At 38.9% G+C, this 25,316-nt stretch overlaps 2 protein-coding genes across 4 annotated transcripts in view; both read right to left on the bottom strand.

Annotated features, from left to right (window-relative positions):
* Nucleotides 1–15,528, bottom strand: part of bsnb (bassoon (presynaptic cytomatrix protein) b) — a 66,832-nt gene extending 51,304 nt beyond the window's left edge. The window contains exons 1-2 of the mRNA XM_061042887.1: nt 15,250–15,528; nt 7,815–8,199 (exon numbers count right to left, since the gene is read on the bottom strand). Of these exons, the coding sequence (XP_060898870.1) occupies nt 7,815–8,199; nt 15,250–15,428 (564 nt within the window). The 5' untranslated portion in view covers nt 15,429–15,528. The remainder of the gene's footprint in view (nt 1–7,814; nt 8,200–15,249) is intronic.
* Nucleotides 15,529–16,858: 1,330 nt separating this feature from the next.
* Nucleotides 16,859–25,144, bottom strand: bap1 (BRCA1 associated protein-1 (ubiquitin carboxy-terminal hydrolase)). Of its 3 annotated transcripts, none has more exons than XM_061042873.1 (17): nt 24,941–25,144; nt 24,650–24,679; nt 24,467–24,521; nt 24,183–24,315; nt 23,533–23,652; nt 22,954–23,015; nt 22,658–22,800; nt 22,217–22,295; nt 21,997–22,120; nt 21,660–21,801; nt 21,367–21,542; nt 20,543–20,670; nt 19,577–20,040; nt 19,114–19,364; nt 18,832–18,924; nt 18,656–18,728; nt 16,859–17,797 (listed from the first exon to the last, which is right to left on the bottom strand). In XM_061042873.1, exons 1-17 carry the CDS (start codon nt 24,975–24,977, stop codon nt 17,664–17,666), a joined length of 2,244 nt encoding a protein of 747 aa, XP_060898856.1. In that variant the 5' UTR covers nt 24,978–25,144; the 3' UTR covers nt 16,859–17,663. The 3 variants fall into 3 exon arrangements, with proteins under 3 accessions (XP_060898856.1, XP_060898855.1, XP_060898857.1); XM_061042872.1 differs by having other exon boundaries at nt 21,367–21,545; nt 24,941–25,143; XM_061042874.1 differs by having other exon boundaries at nt 19,114–19,361; nt 21,367–21,545; nt 24,941–25,143.
* Between the last annotated feature and the right edge of the window lie 172 nt (nt 25,145–25,316).

Raw genomic sequence — 25,316 nt, 5'->3', positions numbered from 1 at the left:
AAAAATGAATACTTTAACTTTGGACCTTAATCGCATGACAATGAACATGTTAAAGCTGACAGCCCTAATAAGGACATTTCTTCTTTCTACAAATTCAAAAGTTGAAACATAATACTAGCAAGCAATAAGGAGTATAAAACAGAGACATTTGGGTCAATGTGAACAACTTCAAATTTCATGCAGACTTTATACTAGAGGGCCAGCAGCAAATGCTTTTGAGATTTGTGCTCTCACAGGCAGCCCAGTCAGGTAATATGGGAAATGTTTCAGGAGCGCAGTGCATGTGTGAAATGGGCTTCACATTCACCATGTGACCCGGTGATGAAACATAAGCATTCAAGTGAATGCAAATTATCCTACAAGAGTAAAATGATAGCCAATTGGAAGGGTAGAAAATATGTTTGCTTCTCACATAACTCAAACATGTTAAAAGATGTAACTCATCATGGGACTACATCCCACAGCTGCACAAACTTTCCCACAATAGCTTCTCCGGTTTATGTTTGTTGACAGGTATTAGACATTATGCACTCCAACATTTCCCAGGAAAGCTGGGTAAGGAACACGCTCAGAGTCTGAATCAAACTACCGCCAAACACGATTGCAGAAGAAAGAAGCTCAGATCACAATGCAGTATCACCATGCAGCGCGTGCAGCAGCTGAGCTTTGCAGTTTGGAGATCAGGATGCTTGGGATGCAGCGGTTTATCAATTCCTTGCAAATTGGGCCACAAGACATTGAAATTCCTCCCTGTGCCTCTCTCTTTCTTTTTCACTCTCTCCCCTTCGCTGTCAATCTGTCCTCCCTGCCTTTAACAAACTCATAGTCAGTCAGTCCTACAAACAGCTAAACAAGCACTATCTCGAAAAAATTCTGCTGGAATTTCATTTGAAAAAATATTAATTCTGAGTTGCTATGGGGGAAAATCACTGTCAATCTATTATTTGTTATTTTCTTGCTCTTCATAGAGTATCTCTCTTAAGGTGTGCTGGTGTACCTTCACAGCAGGAAGCCGGTGGATTCTGGAAAGTACTGCAAATTCTTTTTGCTTGAGATACAGGAGTTCAACACAATATAATGAACATTTGAATATCATAGTGTAAAAAAAATGATATCATTTATATCCCTGAAAAACATGAAATACTGATGTTGTGCTACTGTTGAGCTAATGTAAATTTTTTATTTAGTAGTGTTATGATTGGAAAATACACAGCAAAATGATAACATACAGTGTCACAACACATGAACAGGACAATTGCTGTGTCTATCTGACAAGTCTCAATAGCATAAATTGAATTAATAAGTTGTTAAATTGTTCAGATAAAGGTACTTAGAAATGTTTTGTATTGGATTGCATTACATTATGCAGGTGCTTTTCCTTACCCTCCTTTTAGAGTAGGCTTTTGAGCTGTGATTATCAATACATGTATATTTGCAAACTAAATTGACAAAATATGCTGAACCAAAAGCAAATGATTTCTAGTTCAGTCTGCATGGTGGTCGAGTGTATTGTGAAACCTTCAAAACAAATGTTAAGAAAAGTGAATGTAAGATAAATAGAGCTATATTCTTAAAAGCTCTTAAGTCTACTACAAAAACTGTATTCCAACTTGAAGCACAAAGACCCAAACAAATTATTTCTACAGGTATATATATACAACAAGGAGCATGGTTGCATATAAAAAAGGGCAGAACATTGTATTGTCCCTCTGTGCAGCATGACTGTCTACCCTGTACCCGGGTTATAACAGGAGCTATATAAAGAAAATGGAATAAACAATAAAGAAACATAGGTGTGTAACTTCTCAGTTCAAACATAATGACAGATTGTGATCATTCCTAATATTCCTTTATGAAGATAGCCCCGCTGACTTCAGCAAGTTTGGACTCTACATGAAGTGAGCTTTGGTGTAATAATTAAACCTGTGTCCCAGATTTAGTCTTGGTAGTTCTCACTGAGAAATATTTTGAAAATATGCAAAATCCAGCATGTACTGTAGGGTCTCAGCTGAATTCTTGACCCACTTTAGACTGTTTGTCCAATTGAAGCACCAGTGTGTTTGTGCAGCCTGGTGCACAGTATGAACAAAAACACTGATTTCTTTTCTCTGTTTGGTAAGTTCAGTAAATTGATCACAGTCTGCATGATTCCCTGTTCAGATTTACATGAAAGGACCTGCAGTAAAAAGTGTATACGAGTCTACTTCAACATTTTAAACAAATGTATGTCTGTGATGTTAATTGAGCTCAAACATTAAATTCTGAGATCATTAGGTTTTTTTTTTTTAGGTCAGACTGTTTAGGTGTTTATAATATATATGCATGCTTTCAGACGTTAGATGAGTAAACCTTTAAATATAAAAGCTGTTACATCTTTGTTTTATCTATTTTATGACAAAGACCATATCATTTTTAAATGTATTGTACCATATTTCTCCTTAAACAAAAAAGTTTTGAATTCATTGTGAAGAGCACAGCCTCAGCTTTTAAGTCAGCAAATGACGCACACAGACTGACATTACTGTACTTTATTGGCGGGAAACCCAAAATGAAACTCTGACTTTCTTTGTATTCAAAAATAATTGAACAGGTCATTTTTCTGCAAAACCTTTGATGATGGCAGATGGTCTCAAAACTATATAAATAGATAAAACATTTATAATTGTTTTTTTACTTTGTAATTTAAATACTGTCAGAAAGCCTTGGGCAGATTCTTTATCCCTCATCAGGGCAAGAATAATTTCAAAACCTAAATAAATGCAATAGAAAAGAAAGCATGACAGTTACCAGGGTCACTCGTTCATAAACCTATCTGACTGAAAAAAGATCTGACATATTGTGGTTAACGTCTCCTCAAGGACAAGAGCTGTAATAGTATTATAAAATATATAAAATATTTCAACTTTGTACAATGGTTAAATCTGAATGAATCACACTGATTACATTAAATAATTACACCCTTTAGTACCAATGCCATCCTAAGTCTACATTAACTTGAATGCAAGCGAAGCTCAGACCAGTATTACTGAGAGTTTCATATAACAACCTCATTGTCTGCTACTTTGACAGATCTGGAAGCCACAGAATCTCTTGTGCCTTATAATGAAAAGTTAGGGAGGGATTAGAGATGTCTGATGCTAAATATTCGAATTAATTTGAAGGGATTTGGAACCAGGCCCTGGCTCTCTCGAGGTATAATGGACTTATCCTTCAGTGATATGACTGCATCATTTCTGTTCATATATTTTAATCCGTAGACATGCAATAGAAATCTGGTGGTTTATTTGAAACAGTTTGCATTCTATACAATGACTCAGTGCTTTCAGTTGAAAGGTAAGTAAGTAAATTATTGAAGAGTTTAGCAGTAATCACATGTTGAAGTTCAAAAAGAGAACAATTCTGTACCCGAGGCTTACACAATCAACAATGTTGCCTTCAAGCACACTATGAAAAAAACACTGAATATTTACGGAAACTATAAACAGCTTGTTCCCTCAGGTTTGGGGTTACTATAGAAAAGTTTGAGAACTCAATGGTGGGCCTTGGGATGAGAACATGAGCAGACTTGATAGCTGCAGAGTCCTTGTCTCTGACTGACAAACTCAAAAGGTATCTAACAAATAATCTGTATCCTACAGCTGTACATTTGCAGAGATTTTTCTGCTGAACGACGAAAAATCTGACTGACCAACAGAGTGACTCATACAAGCTGCTAGGCACAGTTCAAAAAAAGCACCCCTTTTTTTTTTAAAGGAGAGCTGGTAAAAAATGTTTTATTGACTTCACACAAACTTCTCAATTTACCTGTAAAGGAGAACATTAGAGTAGAAATACCTATTTTTTCATACATGGGGGCAGCAGAACAAATTAATACTATTACTGCATGAGGCATCATTGTGCTCTTAACAACTTGTTGTAACAAATCTATTAGCACCCATCAACACTTCCAGCAGACACAGAGAAACATTATCATTCAATGGAGAAGTGGCTCCATATGAGTGAATTAAAGATTTTTTCTCATACTTCCTTCAGACATTTATCAGATTTTTCTAAACTATGTTCAATAGTTAGATGCTTACATTGTTATCATCATGAAAACACAACTGGACTGAACACTTTCAAGTTGCAGATCTCTGAACCAAACAAATATATACAGCTTAGAAGTGAAAACTAGTGAAATTTGAAGATAAAATAAACGTGTCTTTAGTTTTTTATTAGAACTTAACAGTTCTTGTCCAACATTGTCAACTGTGGCTTCCTACCTGATCTATTCTGATCGGGGAGGAGAAGATTTATAGAGCGCCTCTGCAGAATCCTGTGTGTGGGAGCGTTTGTTAAAACTGTTATTCAACTTGTGGGATTGTTGGTTAAAAGACAAAGAAGAAGTACCAAGCCATTTTTTCCACACAAAAGCATTTCATGTCGACTGGATCAAAGAAAGTTTCAAATTTCCAGTGTTTAATCAATGCTGATGCCTTCATCATGAAGAAGAACACGAATGCATGAAGAAAAGCTTTTTGTATTTTTGTTTTGCAGCACTTGGAGCTATAGTCTTGCATAGCTTTAGCATGAATGCTCTATTATGGTAAATCTGTAATGCTGTCTTTCTGTCCCTCACTGTCTCTCTCGCTCTCTCTCTCTCTCTCTCTCTCTCTCTCTCTCTCTGTCTGTCTCTCTCGCTCTCTCTCTCTCGCTCTCTCTCTCTCCCTCTCTCTCTCTTGATCTCTTTCTTTCAGCTGTGGCTTCTCAGGACCAGGCCATCGCAGCAGACAGAAGGAGGGTACATCTAAAAATAGAAATTGGACCAATTATAAAGCAGATGTTCCCCTCTATAACGGTGGGAGAACACTGTCGGGTGTTTGGTACTTTCATTACCTCTCTGTGCTCTTTTTCTTTGTTGTCTTAGTCTCCTCTCTGAGTTCGTCTTGACTGTTTCATTTCTCCCCGTCTGGCTTTCTTCTTTCCCTCACTAAATGTTTCTGTCTTGCTGTAATCTACATCATAACGAGCCCTTTCTTATGACTGCTTGAACACTTTTCAGCCCATTTTTCTGACTGATGTATTTAACAACTATCTGTTGCTGTTTACATATGTACATTCATTCCACTGATTGTTTAACAAAGCATCAACCTGTAATTCTACAATTGATTTTAATCACCATATATAAGCAGAGATTGGCTTGATCAGAAATAGGACTTTTTGCTGAATGTTTTAAAAAAATGCTCTAATTTAAATGGGTTTGAGATTACCATTTGGGACTTTATGCTGAATAAGCATAATCTAAGAATTCCAGATATGGAATCGCCCTGGGTTATCAACATTTTAATCAGCACTGCCATCTCTTTGTAATTTGAAAGAAAATCCTCTTCAACAACAGATTTTTCCCATATTATCCCCATAATCTGGAACAGTTCAATCAGCGTCTGTAAAATATTTGTAAACAAAAAATGTAGCTCGTACCAAGAGGAATGTAACAGAGCTGTCGTTTTCATCCATAAGCTATACTGGAACAACCCTAAATGAAACACTGTTTTTATTTCTTTATGCCACAGGTGACTTTTTATTAAAATGCCAATCCTATTTACTAAAATAAGACTTAAAACCCCAGAAAATCCTCAGATATCGTTTAAACAAATTTAATAATATATGCTTGAACGGCTGAGGAAAATGTCCCCTTAATTTCAACAGCAACTCACCATCACTGTAATCTGTATTCAAGCTATCGACATCTCCAGCATTATCATCACCTTGCTTCCAACAATGCAACCATCATCAATTTATCTGATGAGTGATAAGGTTCTGTTTGATCTGATGCATGAGGCAAAAGCTCAATCCATGCTAAGTAGGTTAGGGGGGTGAATCTTCAGGTCTCCAGAGGCTGAGCGCTATCCCTCTGTGTCTCTGTCTCCCTCCCTGTCAACATCTGACAAGCTCACCAAGGCTGAGCTGAAAAATACCCATAACATCCACCTCCGCAGATCTCTTTACTGCCATGTTCTCCTTCACTCGCTGCCACCATCTATTCTTCACTGTCTGTCTCCTCTTTGCTCCACGCATTCCTTTTCTAGTCCTTCCATCTCCTACCACTTCCGACTTCTGCAGAATCTCCACTCTCAAACACACAAATATGCACTCGTGCAATAAAATATCGACATGAACACAACAAAAGTCCAAAAACAAACCACTTACTCCCTGAATCCTAATATTTATTTATCCTACAGTTGCTCTTATAGCCTGTAGGCCAGCTTAACTGACATTGCATCTTGGCTGCAATTTTGCACATGACTCACTGGAGTTGATCTGAAACTTTGTGACAGATGACACAGCCACACTTGACTCACAGTAACAGTGAAGCATAGTCTAATTCAAATTAGGCAAGTGATTTATTTTTGGATGAAGGCAATACTCTTTCTCAGCTACCTGTTAACACTGATGACTGTGTAGATGCATATGAATGAATGTGAAAGAGGGGGGGCTATGTGTGCTGCTGCGGTCAGTGGTGGTGTTAGTAAAGGCTTTGTTTGGGAGAGGCTTTGGGCACGGTTTGGATGCTCACTATGGCCTGTCAGGAACGATGGATGTAGCTTTGCTCAACTGTTATGTGCTTTAGGTTGGTAGCATGGGCTGAAAAAGAACATAGCACTTGCTCAAGATAAGAGGCTCGAGATTCATTACAGCTACCAAGAAGTGACCAAAATGTTACTGGGAAGACTAACGCGATGACAAAATCTGTAAGGATGAAATACCATGAGGCCAACAGAACATTAAACACTTAACAAATCAAGATGAACAATGGCTAAAAACAGGATGCTAACAGCTCTGAACCAGCAGGGAACTGATTCATAACCTCACTTCAGTTGGTGCACTCCAGCCTGCAAGGCTGTCATAACCAACTCAAAAACAATAGTCATCGCTGCATACTCACAAATGTCAAGAAGAATGAATTACCATTGATTTAATCACCTGAGTCATCCACTTAAACACATTTAAAAAATGGTCACTCACTGTAAGAGACTCCTGTTATAATACTTCTAAGTGTATACCAGAATGTTATTTATGCACTAAGGTTTCTTTTTGGCATGATGCCCTCAGCTTTACATGCTATGGATGCTGTGAATGCTATTGACAAATATGAAGACATATGGCTCTATTTAAAGCAGGGTTTCTCCGCCTGATCACAATATTCAAGATATTTAAAGAATATGTCATTCATAGGAACATGAGTAATGTGAAGATATTGGATATACACTGCTTAAACAACAGCTAACATGAGCATAAACTAGAAAACTGCAAAACAAGAATAACTGTTTTGTGACATTATATGCTTGCTTCACAATGTATAGCTACTGAAGAGACAATTGATACTTAATAAATGGAGAGACTTCTGCCTTTTTTAGAGTTCATCAACATTTCTGATAGCCTGTTAGCTACTATTAAGCAAAAAATAATAAAATTCAACCTATTTCAAGTTGACAATGTACATCCCCTGGTTCTTAGTTAAACAAACGTCAAGCTAATTAGCTAGCCGTAAAGTTAGCTAATTATTAATTAGCTCATAGTAAATATACCTTATACTATATTATTTTAGCTAATAACTTAAACTTTTCAAATGTAGTATGATATTACAAACAGTAGCTAACAACCTATATATATATATTTATTTTTTTACTTTAAGCTATGGCCAAATATCCCTTCAGATTTTAACTTTCCATATTCTATAGATGCCAATCCACTGTGAAGCAAATAAATTATAACTATTGTATGATACCCTATCTGCACTTCTATTATTGTTCCAGTTGAGCAGCACAGCTTACCTCTGTGAGGTGAGGGTTGGGGTTGAAACCACACTGGTTGCACACCATGGAGCGGCACTGTGTGCAGGTGTTGACGTTGTCATCTCCCGTGCCCATCAGGTCAGTGGTTTTACAGACGGGGCACAGTTTGCTGCTGGGCATGGGTGCAATTTGTGGCACAGAATAAGGGGAGCTGGGGACACTGCCTCGGTCAGGGGACACAGAGGGGGACCTCCCTGTCCTGCTGCTCCCCAAATCCACCTGTAGACTCTTTCTGGCCACATGACCCTGGCCTGGCTCTCCCTGTTGTGAAGCATGCTGACGGGTTTCATGAGAGGCCAACCTATCACCTGTCCCAGGATCACTCTGTACTCCTGCTTTAGGTCCTGGGTCTGATGGAGGTGGTCTAGTAGAGATGACAAAGAAAGCACAAAAGCTGAATATTAGACCTTGATCTATGATGTAAAAATTACCTGAAGCATTATTTTAAACTTTTACTTTTACTCAAAAACAGTTTGTTACATTTTTGGACACACATGTATCTATATAGCGTGTTCACAATTTAAAAAAATGTGTAACGTGCACTTACAGTATGCAACAAAAACACCTCAAACACATCTTAGGATAGCATAAAGCAAGATGCCATAACAACAAGTCATAGTGCACTTCTTCACTACTGTCCTATCTACCTGCATTTGACACCGACATGTGAAACAAACCTCTACTTCTTCAAGATGCAAACTTTACTTGGAAAGCTACACATATAGAAATGCAATAGTGCCAGCCAACCTTAAGTTCTCATCCATGTCACACCTTCCATCCTCTTTTGTAAAACCTGGAAAATAATGTTTTTTGCCTGCTGGATCAATCTCATGGTCATAAACTTCCCACTCCAGGCCAGACATTTTTTTATGATGAAACCCCACATCATCCTGTACAGTTACAAAACTGGATTTGGATTCTGTCTCACCTGCTACATTTCTTTAGCCTGGCATAAGTCTTTCATAAAGACACACAATGTTATGTCGTCTGTTATCATGGAGGAATATAGGATTTTTTTATGTTTGGTTTTAGGTGTAGAAAAAACAGTAAATTGCATATAATGTTATTTTGAGTTATGCTTTCAAGTAATATCATTACAATACTATGTAAAAATTTGCAAAATCAAGTTGAATAATACAAGAGTTTGTTCGTGGTTGGGATTAGTTGAGAAAACAATACAATGAAGTCTAGTGTTGCTGTTGTGCCCCGTGTGTGAAAGTTACAAAAGGTGAACTCTATGTTGAGAGAAATGCATTACAAGTGGACAAAATAATAAGTCTCAAGGTCCACTTCCCAGCATCACCATGAGTGTTTAATGGAGTCTTGATGTCTTTGTTCAAAGAATTATGTTTTTCATTTTGAGCTGTGGTCAAACCCTTCAGAGGAGTGAGTGAATGGGCCTTGAGTATGGAGTTACTGTTATATTGCAGGATTAGAATGCACTTTCACACACAATAGAAAAATAATATTGTGTATAGCTAAAATAATCTCATGTATAAAATCCAAAACATGTCCATTTGACCCTTTTTTATTCAAAACTCAACAAATTCAAGTGGTTAAATAATATAGAATTGTAAACCTTTACGTAATACATTCAAGAGGTTTTTCAGCGTAATGTTTCTTTTGTCAACCATAATTTATGTGCACACTGTTAGAGTAACAAATTAAGCCTTTTTGTCGAGTGAAGAGAGAGTTGGTGAATTAAGGGGAAAAGAGGGAATATGAGCACAAGAAAATGAGAGACCTGAGACCTTTAATTGGCTTTGTGTTGTTATTACAGCTACCTAGTTTGTATATCTAATAACATTTTATTCATGCGCTGTAAATATGTAGCTTATACATTTTCATCTAACAATATTTTCTAAATGAGCTGTATCTAATGATTTCTCAAGTAGGTTTCATTCCAGTGAGCTCTACTTAATTTCAGGAGGAAGAGCACTTCTCCCTGAGAGCTCTACTTTGGAAGCCTTGAGCTCTGAGATGCACTCGGTCCACATGCCATTAAAAGATTTTATTGTTGATCAAAGTGTGAAATCAGACTTCTCAAAATGCTGGCACACAGAGAGGCATATGTTGAATATTTTATATTGCCTCTATCAGTTTTCTGTGAAGTGCTTCTTGTGGCTTGTTTTTACACTTGAAGCAGTTCTGTTCTGGCCTCAGCCAAATGAATTCAAGTTAGTGTATCAGACAACTGTATTATAAACTTTTGGTTTCCTAGCTTATGCCCTCCAGCATCCACGCCAATAGTTTAATAGAAATGGAGGATTTCCGCTGTCATAACAACTTAGGCCTTGCTTTGTCATGGCCGTCATCTTCAAAGACAGTCTCAGCAGCAGCTCTGCGTCCACACAGAGAGAACGGTGGAAATAGAGGGACGAATAAAGGAATTCAAATAGAGCATGTTAGCAATTATGAGTCATGGCTGATGACTTGAGCTTCAACAAAACTCTAACCTTGTTCTGCTCTCAGTAGGGGCGCACTATGTTTCAGATTAGTGAGGAAGAACCTGCATTTGCCAAACCATCACCGGGTCACTGGTTCAAGTCCTGTTGCGGACTATGTCTTAAAATTGTTCTGGTTCACGGCAGTTCACTTCCTGAGCACCGCTGACATGCCCTTGAGCAAGGCACCAACCCCCCCCCCCCCCCCCCCCCCACACACACACACACACACACACACACACACACACACAAACACACCAGCTCAGGAGCACTCACTGTGGGCAGCTCCATTACTTTGACATCTCTCCATTAGTGTATGACCATAGGATCCTATTAGTGCATGTGTGTGTATTTCAGCCAATGTGTAGCATGTCTCAATAACGGAGTGTAAAATTGAATTTCCCCTCACAGGATTAATAAACTATATCTTCTTCTACACTGTTACATTAGAAATACACTCCTTATAGTGTGCTGCCCCTCACTCTGCTCTAGTTAAGCCTGAACTGGACATGTTCAAACAACTGACCACTGATAGAGCATATTACTCCTCAAAAAAGATGCAGTGGGGAGAAAAAAAATTCAATGCCTTTTAGGATTTATGCAGAGGCACCTTAATGAGACCCCCAAAAAAGTAGTTAAAACGGAAGGACACCTCTCAAAAAGATTTCTTTAGATATTCTCTTACATCAGTAAATGGGAGTCCACTGAGAGTTACTTGTGGCTTTATATATAAATCACTCCAAATGACTTGCTTTAACACAAAGTGGATAGTGGAAGGTTTAAGGGTTTGTAAGCTGCCAATCTTCTGTAACGGGAGCGCCCTGTAAAACTTTCTATCATAAGGAAGCAGAGAGAGAATTAGATTCTCTACACAGCATCAATAATACATGTGACAAGAAACAATTCAACATTTCAGGAACTATAATCATTTTCTGTCTGTGGAGAGTAAAGATCAATGCCTTTCTCATGTCACTGCTGCAAATTGGAAGCAACAGCTAGCACCTGGTTAGCTTAGCGTAGCAGAAAGATTGGTCTAACTCTGCAAGTTGCAAATATTTCCCTTCAAACAGTTAAAAAGCAGCAGGTACTTGTTCTTCTGCCTGACAGAGTATGTGTGTCAGTATCTCTATAATGGATGTTCTTTATGTCTCTTATTGATTTATTCTTCTGTCCACTGAAAATGAACCTGAGTGGCTCCTGAAACATTTCCTGTGCTGTCAGTTCAGTCATACCTAAAGGTTAAATCAGAAAGGTAGAGGATGTATCCGACTTGAAGGCATGTCTAAATGCACTCTTTGCTTGTAAATGGATGTTAAGGACATCAAGTAGAGAATACATCTACTGTTAAATGTCTGCTCATTCACACAGGGACTACACTTGCTGTTTCAGTAAAGTTCCACTAATGTCAGTGACCACAGACTTTTTGACATTAAAATGGAAAAATATATATTTTTTAAAAACCTTTAGGATAATACTAGCTCTGCAGTGTTCATAGGGAACTGACACGAATTCAATTGAATTTTGTCAGAAATTGTGATGAACACATCTTTTTTTAATTTGTTAACTATCAGAAGAAAAATGACAGAAGTTGCGACAAATAGTCCAAAGTCAAGGCTGTTTTAAAATGATTAAATAAACAATTGATGGATTGCAGTGTTTTGGCCCAGGGCACTTCTTATTTTCAATTTTACAGACATTTCATCATTAGCTATCAGAAAAGTTTGGAAAAAAATATGATATATAAATGAGCAGCAGAGACATGGATGAGGGAGAGCTAATTGTAGAGACAATATGTTCCCAAACATGTTGCTCAGATACAAAAACAGGAGCTGTGCTGATGAAACTTTGCAGCATGCCATGGAAGACCAGGCTTGTCAGATGACGCAGACCACATCAAAATCGCAAGTGGCCTTGAAAAAAGATACCAATGACAGCACACATAGTGTCTGCTGTGTTTTGTTATCTTTCAGATATACAGGCACAGAACCCGTTTTACCACTGCATGTCAAAATATCACTTCCCAAACTTGATTCCTTTTCCTGGTTTACATGTTCTTGATCAATTGTAAATCATGAAGATAGATCTAATGAATAATTATCTGTAACATCACTGTATTGTTTATTTCCACTACTCTTTTCATATATAAAATGTTTTGCTTTAGTTTACTTGGATGGGTCAAGAACTGCAGTCACAGGAGAAATGGGTTTAAAATATTTATCGTCTCGCCGACAACATATTTATTTTCATCCAGATTGCTAAAAAGTCTTTCAGGATTAAAGAAACTCACTCAGAACGATGTTAAGTATTGTTAGGCAACCTTCTGTTTTTTTATGTTGTTGACTGTATCATTTTATTCTCAATGATATCCGTACTTAGCTTAACTTAGCTTAGCTTGCATGAGTGGCACATACTGGGGTAGCGGTCTGCTAGTAAAAACACTAAACTAGGGAAGCCGAGAGCCTAGTGGTTATGTCATGTGCCCTATGTGAGGAGGCTATAGCCCATGTCGCAGAGGTCATGGGTTTGAATCCAACTTCGGCCCTTTGCTGCATGTCCTCCCTCACTCTTTCCTCCCAACACTTGTAGTTTTCTTCAGCTTTCATATCTGATAAAGGTCAAAAATGGCTCCAAAAAAATACTTTCAAACAATAGAAAACTAAACTTGATGTTGAGCCAAAGTCTAGTCCCATTGTGTTTGAGATAGACCTTTTAGCCTATATGGTGAGCAGTGCTTTTCCGAAGGTGATTTAATTATGAGGGCGTCTTGTTTGTGTCTCAGAAAATAACTGTATCCAATTATGGTCAGTGGTTTGACAAACTGAATTTGTTTGAAATTTGATTCCAAGTGATTTTCAAGTATTTACAAATAACATTCTTAAAAAGAAACATGAATCATGCACTGTAACACCCCCATGATGCAGCAAGTACGACTCTTCACTGGCTCAGTTGATAAACAGAAAACAAAACAGCGCATTATTGTTTCTGTTCAATGAATAAGAAATGTCTAGGGCTTCTGGTCAACACAAGGCAGAATTTCTTACACTTGTAAATGCTTGTCAGTTCTGGTCATCAGGTCATGGATGACTGTGCACTTAGTCAAAGCTGTCGTGATCAGAGGACAAAACAACCACATGGTGCACAAGAGGATGACTTCCATTGCTTCATGGCCTCCTATATGAGCACAGATTTAGCGCTCTGACTGTTCTGAATAAATCATTATATAGTCAGAGACAGAGCGAAATGCTGTATAGAACTTATAAATGTTGTTATACAATTCATAGCATTATATGTCAAAGTTCATATAAAAATAAACTTATGCAACTTGTCTCTGCAGTCTCAACCATCAAGCTACTGTCTTGTTTCTCACTGTCACAAGTTTTTGTCGTAGAATGCAGGCCCATGATCTGTAGAAAACAATTTTCATCAGTCATATGATATACTCCCTCTCTCTGTCCCTCATCACTTCCCTTAGCCTCATATGACACCTGGGTGGTTCCCTGAGAGAAATCAAGACATGAAAGAATCATGAGGTTACATGGGAGCTCTGGGCTTTTAGACTCAGCCTGCAGGATGAAGAGCTGGGGCTTTTTCCCAAATATAAACACAGATGGGCCTCAGTGTTACTACTGGTACAGGATTCTAGTGGCAGAGCACATCTTACAGGCCACCTTTAACCTTAAAATCACCTATGTAATGACTCAGGTCAACTTCTACCTCAAACACGTTTTCCAAAGAATTTCACCTTAAACTTAGACCTAGTACTGTACGAGAAACTTTAACGTCTTTCAGGGTGGAAGCTGGTGGTGCAAGTATTGGATGCAGCTGTGCCACTCGTTCTTATTCAGGTCCACAACTGTTGAACTGTGTAATTAAAGCAATATCAGAGCTGGTAAGAAGGGTAATTCCTCCTACACCCACACAGAAAATACAGACCCACAGGCAACTACATGTTATTAAACACTAATGATCTGGGCTGCATTTTGGAAGAGGCTAATATTCCATATGCTTATATAATGACAACAATTTGTTTTTTATATGTAGCTGTCACATTAATGGAAATATTGCCTTTTAAGGCTAGCACTGTTAAAGTGTCCAGGTTCAGTGTCTGGATTTCTTATAGAGAGATGCAACATCACTCTTTAAGAAGACATTACCTTTTTTTTATGTGCATGATAGTGAAAAGCAATTACTAGCTCACTAGCAGCACATTGATTTGAATTGAGGTCTGACAAGTGAGACAGCTATGGCATCATAAGCGTTATGGTCCTGTGCTCACAATGACGCCGGTGATATCTGATGGTCATCATCCTACATATGCTGTCATCGGGATACAGGCGTCTCCTCAACGGGAAGAATGACTCTGTATTTACTGGCATTCATGTCGAAGCATGTTCAGAAAATCAGCTTGTAGCCAAATGGTAGCGAGCGAGCCCCTCCAACGTGAGAGCCATTGCACTTTGCATCTTTTACATGTCTAATGTGTGTACCAGATAACATTATCAAATGAAACAACACGCCTGAATATTGCTTATATGTTGGGACTGTCTCACTACGAGGAGGAAAAATCGTCGCTCATTCATTCATGATACTCAGCCATGCTTCAGGACAAACACCGTGAAAACGGGCGTAGAAATGCCTAGTGGAATCTACATTTACGTTATTATTGATTCTTCATCGAAGGTGTTGCATATTTGATTTGACTTCGACCAATATTGACGTTAAGAGACAGGGTGGCGTTGCCAAAAAAGCAGAAACGGCTCTCAAAGGAGGTGGGGAATTGTGTTGACAAAGATATTGAAATAAATAATTAAGCACCCATTCAAGTCTATCTACACGCAGTCGGTTGATCCTATATCTAAGCTGCACCGTGTACAGATGTACGAAAAAGAAGGTACACGCCACGCTGCCGTTTAGACAACCTTATTTCTCAACACACTTCGGCGGAGAAGCGTCCTAGCTATCGCGGCTACCTGTTAATCCCCGGCCCGGGAACAGCCCCGCTTCCTCCGACAGGCGCTCCATTGCTCGGCTTGATGAGCTGTCCAGAGTCCGGTGGTGCTGAAATGGAAGCCGGAGCCCCCGCTGCAGGGACGGCGGGGCCGGGCTGTCCCGCCTGTCCCTCCCCTTCCATGCTGGCCTCGTTCCCCATCGCCTCGGGATAGGTCTCGACGGAGAGAAACGATGTTGTAGGTGGTTCTACAGCTGTGGTAAGAACTCAGATGAAACTCAGCGCTTCTCCCCTTCCGCCATCATCACCTACAATTCAGCATCCCGCACGGAGCACGCGCGCTGACGGAGAGGGCGAGGGAGCGCGCTGACGCAATGGGTGGGAACTCGGGAGGCTGATACGTGAGCGTTCACGTTGTTCTATGATCTCAAGTCACCACGCAAATAGGCTACAGCTGAGCCGACTGGGACCTCCCTATTCACGTAATGTCTACTCCTCATGAGGTCTATAGACCACTTGAGTTTATAATACCTATACGTACCTGATGGGTCGTCATCGAATCCTTGACTAAATATCCTTGACCAAATATTTAGAATTCAACTATTCTTTATCATTTTTAATAACATTTTTAATTTTCTTCTCCTGGAAATCCACAAGAGGTAGCTAACCCACACTATGAATAACCGAGGCATTGAATCACAATATTGAATTAAAATTATTCGTTGATTAATTGAGTAGTCAAACAGGAGCTACATCAACAAATATTTTGTAAACAATAAGAAGAAGAAGAAGTACTAAATATATCAGATTCCTTAATTTCCCATGTTTATCGAAGAATGAGATTTTTATGGCTATCCTATGATTTGAAGAAAACTGGAGAACAATTTATTACTTATGATGCACATTGAAAACTCAATCATGTAATGCCATGAAAATGTTCTATATGTTGTTGGGCTGATGAAGTCTTGGTCAGTGAAAATGATAGGCAGGCAGTGGTGTAATAACACTGCAGTATGAATCCTAACATTTGCTCCACCAAAGATGTGCTGTTGAGATATATCATTTCTACAGGAAAAAATAAACTGTACCTTAAATATAACAAAAATCTTTTTCATTTGAAATATTTGATAGCAAAAGTTAATTACTTGTCCAAAACTCCACGAGTATGACACTTTTGTCTGACTAAATATGTACATAAAGGCCAGTGTGTGACAACAGTCACTTTGCAGTAAAAAAAAAACAAAGTCAAATGTTATTGTATATCGCCCTTGATTGTGGTAAACAGCTGATTATGAGATGCTCCCACACCATCTCTGAATGATTGCTCTCCCTAGTGTACACCAACTGTCACTACAATGAAACAATGAGGTTGATTTAACACGCCTACACACAATCTAATGAACAGACTTACACTAGCAAGACAATGTTTGTGATTTACAATTGGAACATTCTTTGTTGAACGACTAAATAGAAACCCACCCAAATCCACTCACCATCATTATAAAACGTTGTTACACAAAATCGACCACTGCATTCACATCCTCTTAAAGAAATTTGGATTAAAGCAAGATATTTTCATTGACTTTATTATCTTATGAACTAGCAAGCACAAAGAAAAAATGAACTCAATGTACAGGTTAACCATTTAATGGATACATATGTACAAAAACACACAAGTGCACACGTCAGACTTAATATTCACTCGCTCTGAAAGCCATTTGTAGGTAGAAAAATAACCCCGGAGATTGTAATTCATCTGCAGGACCTTAAATAACCAACAATACATACACAGCTAGAGAGCTTAGGCAGACAAAACATTCCAATGTCAAGAGAAACCCCTTGAATGTATCATGACTTTCTCTCAAGTTTAAAATTGGCCATGAAGAATGTAATTAAAAGATGCTTTTCATGTTAAGGGAATTACCAACAGTGTAACGGAACAGCTAGAACGGAAAAGCTATGGAGAAATTCGAAACATGGATTGTAACTTTCCAAACATTCAATACTTCATTGGCACAATAAAAAAATGAGTGAGACTTTTTGATTTCAAATTGAATATTTCGCCACATACTAAACTGTACTGACTGCAAGACTGTAGAGAAGAGCTTTTTAACAAGAATGAAGACTCAAAGAGTTCAGGTGCATTATGGGAACATGCCTTTTTTTTCATATTTACAATCTGCTTGTAACAGTCTCACAAGAAAGAAGAAAATGTACAAGTAGACTAAAACGGTAGTACATATATACAGAAATGATTAAAATACTAAACCAATCACATGGTTGATTTCATGAAAAGGAGGAAGGTCTGACTAAAATACAACACCAAACTGCCTTGAAGAGACAGTTTGAGGAGTGCAGCATCAGTGTCTTTACTCTGTGGTGATTGATCACTGCTCACAGGATTGACTTATACACAGATGGTGTGATTGTTTGTATTTACTGGCGCTTTGCTTTGTAAGGTCGGGAGCGTTTCCTGCGGTCCGGTTTTCTCTGTTTGTGCAGGCGGCCGATACTCACTCCCTGCCGACGACGCACGGAGATGTTCTGCTCCACGAGGCTGGCCAGCATGCCTTCAGGAAACACCATGTAGAACAATCAGTAAAAAAAAGCAGCAACGCAACATGTTTTAGCAGTACAGCAATGTTTTATTCAGCTTTTTTGGAATGAGAAATGTTAGTTTGTGTAGAACTTTTGTTCCAGTTGTTTTGTTTCTGTTAATGAGTCAAGATAAAATAAATATCACTATGTATTAAGATTGCATTCATCTATTCCAATTAACCCTCACAATTGAAAGGATTCAAAATGTATTCTGTCTCTACATCAGTCAAGAACAGACCAGCTTGACTAGAATTATTTAATGCCATTATCTGAAGATAAACAGAAATGTATTTATCACAAGAAAACAAGCTTTGTTTTCTCCATATCTCTGTTATCTCTTCATTATTATAACGCCAAGAAAATCTGTCTTTAAGTCGTGATTAATTAGCTTATAATGTAGAATTTGTTTTCTCGAAAAACCAAAAAGAAATCTTGTATTGTGGAGATGATGTCATTACAAATATATTTCCAAGAATGGCTGTTCTCTGCATCGATAGTTTTTATCTGATAAACAAATGAAAAATGACCAAACTGTGTCATTTTCCCACAAAGAGTATGAGGACAGACTGTTTTAATGCACAGCCCTTTGCAGTGATGTCATTTTTTAATTTAGTCTCTTAATGACATGACTCCAAACTGACTCTGTAAGTTATCTGAGATATTTAGTTAAAAAACATATATCCTTAAATATGATGTTATGTGTGTGCAGAGATGTATATTGACACTAATAACCCACCACAGGGATTGAAGTGGGATTTCAGGATAAAGGTTCAATGTTGACCTACAGTTAAGGGTAAAATGGTGACAGAAAAAAGGATTTTGCGGATTACCTTCCTGGGCCAGCATGGATATGAAGGTGCAGATGAACTCGTCGTAATTATGAGTCCTCCTCTGATCATCAATCTGTTTGAATGAAACAAATCATTTGGATTTAATGAATCGAAAATCGAAAAACCTTGCATCAAAATATTAGTTTGGTTTCAGGCAACAGCAAAAAAAAACCTACTTTGAATTTCTTTCTCTTTTCTACTTCCTCCTTCAGGTACACTTCATAATTGGCGATGTCTGCTTCAACACACTTAAGCAGTGCAAGCAGCTCCTGCGAGAAACAGAAGAAGATTGACCGCTCTGTGTATTTGTTTATTACAATATATAGTACACAGCTTAAGAAAACACTTACTAATTGGCAACACAAGCAAAAAAATATATATGAGAGTGCTCTGTTGGCAGGCTGATAAGTAAAGCAGGCTCTATACCACAGTGCATTGTTGGAAATGCTCAGACTTACTTTGGGAGAGTATTTATCCCCAGCGGGCTTGCTGTCTGCAGCAGCTTCCACAGCGCTGAGCTTCTCCTTGCAGGGTTTTACCTCCGCTCCATCTTTATTCTCCTCTTCTTTCACCTCCACAGATGGTCCCTCCTCTTCCTCTTTGACTCCCTGCTTTTCGTCTGCTGCGCCTGCTACCAGGCCTGCTTGCACTTTGTCTTTTATCTTCTCAGGCACAGAAGTCTGTTTTGTGCCATCAGCGGCCAAATCTACTGTGCAGACAAACAGAAAACAGTAACATCTATCAAAAGTGGCAACACGCAGACTAATATCATAAGAAGTGCATGTTATTTGCATAAGCATCAACCTGCATAGTTTACTTCTCCATTCAAATGATGAATGTGCTCTGACTGTGCTCTAAATATTAAGTGACAGACTGGAAAGCCTTTAAACCACCTTTGTAAATAACATCCCTTGTACTCACCAGACGGAGGGAAAGCATAGATGACTCCATCTTCCTGCAGGTGTAGCAAGGCAATGCTGACAGAGGGACCCAGCTCTCTTACAGCACGGTTGTGTCTAGAGTCTAGCCTCAGCATCTCGTCTTCTCCAAACAGCACTCGAGACAGATGGGATGCAACAGGGCTGGACGGCCGCGTGGCAGCCTGGGAGCGTGCAGGCGAGCGCAGCGGAGAGTTGAAGGCACTGCCGATCTCAGAGGCGGTGTCAGTGCTTTCGTTGCTGGGTGTGGGGGAGGGCTGAGATGCAGATGTGATACAAATGCCCCCAGTGCGCCCTTCTGTGCGTACAGAAAGTGGGGTATTTAAGGCGTCTTTCCTTTGGGCCTCTTTCTTCAGTTTCTCAGCCAATACAGTGAGGGCGATCTGGCTCTCCATTCCAGTCGCCACCCGACCCGTTTGTGACCGCAGACTCGCCTTCCGTCTAACCCTGAAAGATGGATGATTGAAAACTTAAGTCAAATCTAAAAAGAAAGTTAAATGCAGTATTTCCAACATATAGACGATACTTGGACGGGCCGCCCAGGTATATTTACGGACCCCCAAGCATATTTGCCGACCATTTTTCTTTGGTTTTATCCATATATAATCCCCATCAAAGAAAGAGAGGGAGACAGAGTCTGAGAGAGTGGCGCATTTCTTAGTACGCGCACCCCATGTATGGAGGCTGTGGTCTTCCAAGCGGACGGCCCAGGTTCGAAATCCCGCCTGTGGCTCCTTTCCCGCATGTCATTCCCCACTCTCTCTCCCTGATTTCCAGCTCTGTACATTGTCCTATCACTCCATTAAAGGCACAAAAAAAACCCCGAAAAAAATCTTTAAAAAAAAAATAAATCTACAGAAGCCACTGTATGTATTAAGCATCCAGCACTCAGAGCTAGAAACATAAATTACCTGTACACAATATCCATATTCATGTCATAAATGTTTACCTTTTAGAAGTGCCTGCAGAACCAGTCACTTCCTCCTCCTCATCCTCATAGTCATCTTCATCTTCAGAGTATGGGGTTTGAGGAGGTATTCTAGAGCGACCAACTCCAGCGGCCAGATCCTCTTCTTCCTGTTAAATCAGAGAATCTCCAAATAAACCTCTAAACACGTCTTTTTTTCCCCTGCACCAGGGACATGTTAAGGCTGCCTTAACAAAAGGAACTGGTGTTAGATTAAAAGCTCAAATCGTCGTTCTATCAGTGTTACAGTGCAGAGGGAACTGTTTCTGACTAAAAAATAAGAATGACGTTTTCTACAGCTCCATTCAGCTTAAAGAGAGAGATATGACAAATTCAGACGGACGATTGATGAAGACAGTAACACACAGGAGAAAGTGTGATCTGATATGTCACCCTGAATGTAACACCTAGCTTTTTGCTATAGCACAGTTGGAAAAACGGTGTCATAAAAGTGCCTTATAAAAATGAATTGTCTTTCCAGGACAAGATGGATCAAATGTATTGTATTGCTTAGAATAACGGTTCCCAAAGTTTGTCCATGCCAAGGTTAGCATTAGCATCTCGCTCTCCCCCTCTTGCAAAATTTCTTAAAATCCTTGTAAATTTGTTGGCAAATACCAAACAAAAGAAGAAGAGAAAACTACTTCATTGATTTCTTATTTTTGATGAACAATCAATAATAGTAATGCTATAAAGTATTCATTTCATCCAGGGTCTTTTTTGTAAACTGTTTCATACTTTCACACACACTGGAAACAACTAAGAGCTTTCTGAACTGGGATCCAGAAACCGGATTCTCCTCTCACCTGCATTGGAGACTTTGCATAGTTGTGGTTGTCTAGGAAGGCAGGAAGGCGTTGAACGATGGGGTTGGGACTGGTAACCTGCTGAGCACCTCCTCCTGAGGGGACTGGTGGTTTGCCCATGACTTTGGCGTTTCCTCCAGTGCTTGCTGCGTCCTTAGTCTGACCTCCGGACTCCTCTGCTGCGTCGAAAATGAGAGAAGCGTCAATTTCAGATTAAAGTTCCTGATAAACCCGTCACAAATGGCAGAATGTCTTTTAACAAAAAAGTGTAGTATTAGAGCCAATTAATGTACCTGAAGAAGCCTGGTCGGCCCCCTGAGCTGTAACTGGCTCTGCATCTGCCTCTTTCTTGATCACAGCAGTGTTCTCATCAGGAGAGGAAGAGTCCTGCTGCTTCTTGTCATGGACAAGCTCGGGTTGAGTTAGCCGGATCATCTGAAGATATGACAACACACAAAACATATTCCACTAGATTCAACCAATGTTACAGAGATCCTTGTTGGCCAAATTTAAGACACCTTCAAATTTTTACTTGAAAGTACTTCAAATTAAAGTGCATCCAATTAATATCCTGACAAATTAATGTCGCCAAAAGGAGCTAACTGTAATAAAGGATGTGATGATGTAGACCTTCTGCAGACCCTCCAGAACTGTCTGTCGATTCCTCTTAAGAATTTCCAGTTTGGACTCATACTTCATCCTGCGGTCAGGCACCACTGCCATCAGGTTGAAGCGAATGTCATGATATGGCTCACTGGAAAAGAGCAGAGCAGCAGCATAAGAATGAAGCCCTGGGGGTACACGTGGAAGGTGAACCACCGCGGCTTGAACTAGTCGGCTCATGACTCACCCAGCAGTGGCAAGTCCAATCCTCTCCATGATTACTCGCCGAGCTTTATCAGTCCATTCCTCCTCCTCTCCCCATGGTCCTAAGATAGAGTGAAATGTAACACTTGCAGGCAGCAATATTCAATACTCAAGAAATTAACAACACAACACTAAATATGTTAATGCATTCCACAACAAATATGCTATTACAAAACTTAGATCACAACTGACTTCAGGTACATTTTACAAGACAAAACTAAATTTGCTTGGTCACTTTAGGAGGAGCATTTCATTGTTAAGGGGCTTCGTGAGGAAACATTATCAGCTAAACTATTGAAGTCATTTCTCTAAAGTAAAAGAAACTGGATAATGGTTTTAAGAAGATTTCAGTGTTTCTATGGAATGAAAAAAATGCTAATATTTTTTTTTTTTTAAAAGACAGGAATAGATTCTGTAGTCTTACCATGGTCAATGGGGTAAGCCTTGAGTCCATCGAGCTCAAAGAGGCGGTCTTTGATGGGCACATAGCTCACAAAGTGGAAAGCTTCCATGGTCCGCACAGCGCTGATCCCATTCTGTTTCTCTGGCAGGTGCCTGGGCTCCGGTCTCCATAGAAACATGGAAAGAGAGCTTGTGAAACTGATGAATTCACAAAGCCTGACATCTCTCACAGTGAAACGGAACAAGCAAAGAGGATTTTCTTTGTTTACACAGTCAGACACCTGGAAATGTGAAAAAGAACCAGTGACTGTAACCTACCTGGCATGGCTGTTGTGTGCTCTAGCAAGCTCTGGGGCATTTCCTATTGCGTAACCTTTACTCTGAAAATTCATAAAAGCAAAATCTCAACAAAACAGTGTGGGAAGGAGAAGGGGCAGAGGCTGTGAGAGACTTTTTTCAACCTTTATTTAATAAAGGAAGAAACTCGTTGAGATTGAGGATCTCTTTTCCAAGAGTGTCCTTCTCAAGACAGGCAGAGTTTCAAACAAACAACAAGCAGCCAGTCTTGATTCTACAATTCTACAATTCACTTAGCAGATGCTTTTATCCAAAACGACGCACATCAGAGAGTAAGTACAACACAAGCAAGGATCTTGATGTGTTCCAGTGTTCATTCACCATGATTTGGACAAAATACTAGGTGATTTAGACTTTCTCCTTTTTCAACTAGAACCTGTGTAGCATTTCTCAACTTTGTATGATTTATCTACTGTTACAGCAGAGGAAAAACATCTGGCACATCACTTTTAAATGAAAACTGGAAATAACAAGGACAATACCAAATAACACTTTATGAAAGATATATATGGATAGTTTGAAAAAAAAGAAACATCTCACCTCTGGACTGAAGCCTTTAGTGAATGCCTTCATGCGACTCAGGGTGGTGCCAAGCTCAACACCGCTGCAGTTTAGCAGCACACTCAACAAAGCGTGGGTGGCACATGAGTTTGGAATCAGCTAGATAATGATCAGAAAAAAAACATGTTTATATATATATATATATATATATATATATATATATATATATATATATAGAGAGAGAGAGAGAGAGAGAGAGAGAGAGAGAGATGGGGGGGAGATGGGCAGATAGATATACACCAAAAAAAATAGAGATAGTTTAAATTACCACTGAACTCTGGACACAGACATTTAAAATAAAATAAATACATTAACATTAACACTGTGTTGTAATCAAAACAAACTACAAACTCTAATGAAAGACTACGAAGACCTTACATGTTACACATGTAATTTTGTATCATTATTTACCAATAATATGAATAAAAAATGACTTAAAAACAAAATCAGTTGTTATCTATTGTGCCTTAAAACCACTATTTTGTCAATATTTTTACTTTGACTTCATTGAAATGTACTCAGGAGCATTTCCTTTTCATTATAGACTCATCTCATATCAATTACTAAACAGCTTTTAATTTATGACTGGCATTAGGTAACAACTGTCAACATATCACATGAACACTTACCTGATGAGCAAAAAACATATCATTTACAATTTCCTCATCAATGACTGATGTCTCATCCACCAAAGTGTTAACTTTCCTCCTGGATCTCCGTTCCTCAATCCACTTGAACAGGAAGATGAAGCCGTAGACAGGACTAGAAAATAAAATAATATAAAACACAAGTTACACTTTAATGCTTCATTTCAAGAGTGTGCAAGAAAAAGGCTCACTGTTTTCTTTCAGACACCACCTCACATTCTGGATTTAATTGTATGGATGCTCATCAAACAGACCAAGTTACAAACCTTTGACATTTGCTCTGAAGATCATAGATTTCCTCCACTTGGACACCTTTGACACCTTAAGAACATACGGGAAGATTTTTTTTACTGACTTTATGAACCCCATGATTTCTATGTGGAGTTGTATGTGAGGGCTATATAATTTGCAGCTACGTGAGGAGGAGGAAGAAGAGTCGTGTTACTCACCAAAATCTTCCACAAGCAAAGTGAACAGCCCTGAAATTATAAAAAACAGTATTTTAAGATTCAACAACTAGCGTAGAAAAACCATTGCAAAGCCATAACAGGGTGTTTGTGGTTAGGGACCCTGCTAAGCAATAAACACATTAACGCTTAATGTCTAACTTCCCACGTTTAAAGAATGAATTATTGCATTAAAGTTGTTTTTTTAAATATTGTTAAACCGAACCGTGCATCGGGCTTAATGTGGAAGCTAATGTTATCCGTAGTTAGCTGTGTATAGTCGAAATGTTTCACCTGGATCACTCTCGAGTTCCAGCCAGCCTTTGTTCATTTTTGCATTTATGCAGAGCCGTGTGATATTTAAGACGTGTGCCAGTCCATGACGAGAGGAGGGTTAACAATCTTCAGCGAGAATGTCGTACCCATTTACCAAACAACTGTGTAGGGCTCAAGATAAACACAATAGAGAGATTTAGCCGCCTACAATCTACGTCATCAAAAAACGACGGGTGGTTGAAAGAAAAGAAAAAAAAACAGTCCTGTCCGCATTACACAAATCACTGGAATCAATATTTGACTCATTTTATCATCATTTGTCATTATGGGTATATAAATGAAATAACAGAAATACATTTCTAAAATATTTTTAATATATAAAGGGGTGGAGATA

Source organism: Labrus mixtus, chromosome 7 (genome assembly GCF_963584025.1).
Source record: "Labrus mixtus chromosome 7, fLabMix1.1, whole genome shotgun sequence".
NCBI lineage: Eukaryota > Metazoa > Chordata > Actinopteri > Labriformes > Labridae > Labrus > Labrus mixtus.
Note: the sequence above shows the minus strand (reverse complement) of the source record. Positions and strands in the feature narration are given on the sequence as shown.